This window comes from Frankliniella occidentalis, unplaced genomic scaffold, assembly GCF_000697945.3.
Source record: "Frankliniella occidentalis isolate FOCC.00 unplaced genomic scaffold, Focc_3.1 Scaffold19, whole genome shotgun sequence".
NCBI classification, from domain to species: Eukaryota; Metazoa; Arthropoda; class Insecta; order Thysanoptera; family Thripidae; genus Frankliniella; species Frankliniella occidentalis.
The window spans coordinates 117,134-123,112 of record NW_026267149.1 but is presented as its reverse complement, the minus strand read 5'-3'; the positions used below and the strand labels follow the sequence as shown (position 1 = coordinate 123,112).

At 50.9% G+C, this 5,979-nt stretch overlaps 1 protein-coding gene across 1 annotated transcript in view; it reads right to left on the bottom strand.

The window, feature by feature from the left end:
• Positions 1–1,309, bottom strand: part of LOC113207762 (fork head domain-containing protein FD4-like) — an 8,723-nt gene extending 7,414 nt beyond the window's left edge. Inside the window, exon 1 of the mRNA XM_052264452.1 lies at positions 888–1,309. Within this exon, the coding sequence (XP_052120412.1) occupies positions 888–1,198 (311 nt within the window). The 5' untranslated portion in view covers positions 1,199–1,309. The remainder of the gene's footprint in view (positions 1–887) is intronic.
• Positions 1,310–5,979: the final 4,670 nt, after the last annotated feature.

The window sequence follows — 5,979 nt, the reverse complement described above, 5'->3', positions numbered from 1 at the left end:
TTGAAGACTGGTGTGGGTAACGTCCCATAATTGAACACGGAGGCTGAATTAGGTCGGGCCCAGCCCAGCAGATGCACGGCATAAGAGGCAGGTGAAGCGACAAACCCAACACCCTCCTGGAGCCCCACCCGGCCCCGCCCCGCCCACCAAACACGAGAAAAGGAGTGAGAATGACCGACCGGATGAGGGACGCGCCGGTGCCTCACGCAGTCATGCAGAACGATAGCCCTTAGCTCTTTTTTTCTTTTCCTTTTTTGGTTGGTGGAGGACCTTTTTTTCCCTTCCACCTTAAAGCTTTTCGACACCACGATGGATTGAAATATCAGTTTACTTTTTGACGGCAGAGGCGAGCGCAATTTCCCGCGTTATGATTCGAACGCGAGGTGGTGGTCGATCAAAGATCTTCGTTCGTTGTCTTAATATTGGAAAATATAGGCGTCAAGACATCAGTAACCGTTCACAGATTGCATGCGCAACATGTCTAGAAAGTTTCGTCTGCAGATGAAGCGGGATTTTCACAGCCAGCCACGTAGAAAGACATTACGTAGTCGCACGTTTACCACAAGCAAATGCAGTCCACTTTTCGATTCCTGATCCTGATACGAAAGGATTACTGTAATTTGAAGGGAATGTCGCATGAGAAAGTATTTCTTAAGGCCTTAGCACAATTGACTCGAAGCAAAGTAAGAGCTGCCCGTTTACTCGGACATTGTGCACCCGGCTCTTTGCGATACGAACATGACTGGCAGTTTACTCAGGCTTTGCACGCTGCGCTTTGCGATACGGACATGGATAACGCCACAGTCGTTTCTGGAAATGCAAACGGCACTCATTCCTGGTCTCTAATTGAGGCCGCCTGGGTCGTTACAGTCGGGGCGTGGACTCACCTCAACAGGCTGCCGTTCTCGAACATGTCCAGGGCCTTGGGGTGCAGCGCCCAGTAGGCGCCCTTGCCCGGCCGGTCGGGCCTGCGCGGCACCTTGATGAAGCAGTCGTTGAAGCTGAGGTTGTGCCGCAGCGAGTTCTGCCAGCGCTGCGTGTTCCGGCGGTAGTACGGGAAGCGGGTGGTGATGAAGCGGTAGATCTCGCTCAGCGGCAGCATCTTGTCCGGCGAGCTCCAGATGGCCATGGCCGTCAGCGAGATGTACGAGTAGGGCGGCTTCTGGTCGCCGTACGAGTCGCGGCTGGGGCGCGGCATGGCGGTGGCTGCGGCTGCAGTGGTCACTGGCACATCACTTGTTGCGGCGCACGGTAAACAAACTGGACGCTCTCGCGGCTCCGTCCCTGACGACGCTCCGGTACTGTCTAAACAAACTCCCCGCGCCCAGCAGCCCGCCGGCCTGCCCCCACCGCGCCGCCCGGGCCCGGCCCCGAGCCGCCGCGCCATTGGCTGCCGCCCGCGCGGCCGGGCCAACCGGGGGGCTCGGAGCGGGCCGGGCCGCGGCGGCGGAGGGGAGGCGAGGGAGGCCGCCTCGGCCGGCGCCCGCCTGGCAGCGCTGCAGTCGCGGGCTGCCATTGGTCCGCGCCAGCACCGGGCCCTTTCTACACCCGTCCCTAATCGGGCTGTTGTTGTTGCACCAACGGATTTCAATGTTTCTGCTCAAATGTTTAGCTTGGGCGGCTCCGTGTGCGCGGCCGGGGATGCGCACGCCACGCTCTGGGCCTTCCCTGGCGCGGCCCCTTCCCTGGCGCCCCCGCGCTGCCTATAACTCCATGGCGTCTCAATCTCGCCCGGCCCCCTTTTCCTTTGCCAAGATTTCGCCCGTTTCGAAACATTTTTGTTGTTGCCGCGGTCGGTGTGTTGTCCAGCTCTTAATTACTTACTCAGGCCGCTCCCACTCCCCATCGCGCCGTCAGCGATTTATCGCCTCGCCTTCGCGAGCGAGAGTATCTTAATTATATCTAATTGTGTAACTCTGTGTATCGCGACGACCCCTCTAATAGTGGCGTGGGCTTCATACGCGTTCGATTTCTCGCCGCCCGAATTTATCGTCTGCGGCCGGCCGGGCCAGGACAGGAGGGTCGTAATTTAACGTCCATTTGGAGCCTAAACACCCAATCGGTGGGCGCGTGTGCTCACCTGGTTATTGTCAGAGTGGGCGGCAAAACGACCTGTGTGTGTGTCTATGTGTGTGTGCGCCTGCATGCATGTGTTTGTTGAGACAGACTGACAGGGACAGTCGTACGTTCGTTCACCCGAAGTCATGTACTTTTCCACGATATGTTTATTCAAATATGAATTTCTCAAGAAATAGCAAGCTCAATATACTAGCTCCATTAATCCTTTTTTGAGTCGTATTCGCACAATTTATCTCCTTATTTGGGTTTTTCTTGTCATTAACAGTTTGAAATCGTTTGATGACTGCTGTGTGGAATATGCTTAACAGAAAAAAAAGATTTCTTGCACCCAGTAATTTTTTAACTTTATGCAAAGTATTACTTATGGAGGAAAAACGAATTAACCAAGGAAGAGTAGTTTGAATGCAGAAAAAAAATGAAAATAGATAAAGAAAGAAAACCTTTTTTCGATGCATCTTTCTGAGGTCTGGCGCGAAGGGAAGACAGCACGCTATGTTGGCCGATAACCGATAGTACTTAGCTAAACGCGGTTTGGTATTATGACAGTGTACCGTCGAATAAACGCCAGGCCGTGGGCCGCGGTCACCCGCAGTCAGAAGGGTTGGCCACATGGCCATGGCTGGAGGAGGAGGGGTCGTGGGGAGTGACGTGACTGCACGGAGGGGTAGGGAGGGGTGTTTTTCCAAGTATTAATCATACGACCAAACGGACTGTAATATTGCTCATGTTTTGATTTCTGCCGTCGTGGCACCCCTTTCTGTCCGACAAAGGGGTGGAAGCATTAAAAGAGAAAAAAAAAATCTGGCGATATTGCGGTGATAACGAAAGGGTACCGAGATGGGCAATTCGATGGTTAATGTGTTATTTCTTTTTCTACACATCCAGCGAGGTTGATCAAACCTCCTATGCGGCGATTATGTTTTTTATTCTCTTTTGTTGATAGTTTTTGTTATTTTTAAACTGTCGCACACCCTGGATAAGAAATCTGTGTGTAAATCTCCGGGTGTTCATGAAGATGGAGCGACAGGACGTGCTGACAGCCCAGCTTCACGCGCACGCAGGGCGCTGTGCTGCGCAGCGCGGCGCTCTGGCGGTGATGAGCGGTAACTAACGCCGCCACGGTGGTGCTTCCGGGGTGCAGCAGCACGCGGCCGGGGCTCTACATCGCCTTCGGCCATTCTGAATTAATGGCTTTAATATACCGGCCGATGTGAATCAACAAAAGAAGGGTTAAAGGAGGGGGGAGGTGGGGCAGACCGCAGGCCTGGGCGCGGCGGCAGCAGTGACAGAGAGAGAGACGCTCGCACTTGTAATTTAATTTTTGATTAATGGCCGAGCTTCTTGTTGTGTGTTTCGGCTCGGCGAGTTGGCCTGCCACCGTTGGCTGGTTGGCTAGGCCGCGCCCGGACTCCCGGAGTGCAAGACCAGAAGTTATTAGCTTATCTTATCTGAGCGCGGGGAGGCCAGCAGCGGTGGCGGGGCGCACAGCGCATCAGCCTGCGAATAGCGTCGTCGCGTTCAAACAGCAGCGCCCTTAATCACCCACCTTTCTTTTTCTTAAAAGAAATAAATATCTTTTCGTCGTGGTCTGCTAGCGTTGCGAGAGCGCCTTATAGAGCAGGGCCCCTGATGCATCTAAAATTCACAATCAAGAAAAACCGCGCAAAAGATGTTGAAGTGACATAGAGTAGGGTGCCCATGAAAAGTGTTTTACAACGCTGTAAATCTGAGGTGTGCAGCAGCTGGGCGACTTACTTCGTACGACCCAGGTTTCTGTTCAAGTCGCACTTTTGCAGGATACTTGTGTTAAGTTTTGGCACCCTTTTCCTGCAGTGAACCTAGGCAAGAGGGCGCCTTACCTTGGCGGGGCCTGGACGTCTCTGCAGGAAAAGGGTGCCAAAACTCAAGGCGTCCTGCGAAAGTGTGACTTATTGACCAGAAACCTGGGACACCCCAGATTTATGTGGCTGGTCGTTCCCTGTTAATTAAAAATAAATAAATACTGGAACTGGAAAATTATATTATGTGCCTGAAATCGTTGAGTGTTTTTGATCAGTTGATCTATGAGCAAGCTACAGAAGCACATATTTTACTCTTTTACGTCAAATTTCAAATCTGTAACTTTGTCTATAAAGTGTGACAAAATGTTTCTGAGAGCTCACTTTGAAGTGATTAGTCGTGTATCAGGGGCGTGTAGATTTTCCAAGGGTTAAGCCGTTGGCGAGACGGCCATAGTGCATAAATTTATATACATTAGCTTTATAAATACGCAAGGTGTGTTTTGTGGAAAGTCGAACGCCACCCCCCTCGACGATAAGCGTAATTATGTAGCGTGGTATGTGGTTTTTAGGCACGCAGTATTTTTTTAGTAATTTTGATGACGGAAACAACCAGGGCGACAAGGGTGAAGGTCAAGGAAAGCCAAGGAAAATAATTTGTCGTTATGAGGGACAAAATTTTAATATTTTATCTTACCCCTCTCTCGACCCTCTTCAGATGCTCACATCTTAGCAGTCCCTTTTCTGATCGTTTGGGCGCAAACTAAATTTCTGTTTTATTTTGTTTACGTTACATTTTGGTCAACTCAAAGATTTAGACTTATTATTTTAGTGGACATGCCATACTCAAAATACTCTGCTTTGCGCTAATGACTAGAAAGCTGTGCATCTATTTCCCACAGAGGTTGGTATTTATTAGGCACTTATAGAAGGAGGATGACTTCAGAAATCAAAATTCTGGGCACATCATTTAAATTCAAGGCCCAGCTGCCATTTTCACCCCTTGGATTATTATTGTAGAACCTTTTTTTTTTTTACTGTGCTTTTACCTCGATGTTATGCAGAGCAGAGTGGTGGCGAAGTTTTGAGGGCATGGTTTCGAGGTCTTCTTTATTCAAGTTAATTTGATAAGTGAAAGATATTTCCTGGACAAACGCGCAATTTTAGGCCTTTGGGCCAAAGTTACCCCAGCCCTTACGGTAGTCAGTTAGAAACGATAGAAAAGAGTGGTTAAAAATCGAGGTGTGATCCGACCCGAGCTTAGAAATCTCACTTGAATGGGAAACCTCGCTGGTTTTGCGAGAATCAAATAAACTAATCTTAAATCCTACCTAATTTGAGTGGTATTCTAGATTATCGCTAAGACCAAGGGTTCGAGATTACCACTTAAAGGTAGAGGGAAGAAAATCCCGATCTTTTTCGATGAGACATCTGACTCTTGCTCTTGCGGCGATTATGACACGTCGAAGTCAACAAAAGCTTTCAGGCTGTGAGCAGGCAGGAACGATTTGACCTGGGCGGAGCAAGATGAGCCAAGCCCAACGAGAGGGAACGAAACGACAGCCGACGGGAAAAGAATAACTCTTGACAAAAGTGTATGACGGACACGCTGACTGGCTGGTAGCGGGCGGACCGCCGGGCGGTGGTCACACACAGCCACCACCGTGGCCTAATGCCGTGCTGCCGTGCCGGCCGGGTCGCGTGCGAGTGAGAGGCAGCTCTCCGTGCGTTCTCTCTCTCTCTCTCTCTCTCACTCTGTCTCTCCGGCCGGGAGAGCCGCAGCGGGTGATAGGGTGGAGGGACACGGCCACGCCTCGGACGCCACCCTCATAAGTGTAAGGCTTGGCGACGGGGGGTCCTTAAGGGAAGTCCTTTGCGGTGCAGTGCCACTCGGAGGTCACCCCGATAATGAGACGTAACGAGTAATGCGCGGGATAAATCACCGCACGGAATAAATCTCTGACTGAGATAAAGACCCGGTAGTTAGACCGCTGGCGAATAACGAGCCGACTCTGTTGTGCTGCCCGAGGAAAAGTCATTTGTGTGGAGGATGTGCTGCTTGCATTCGTCGTTCATGTTTATATTTGCTTAGATTGAAGTCCAGCCGATTAAAAAGTTTTAC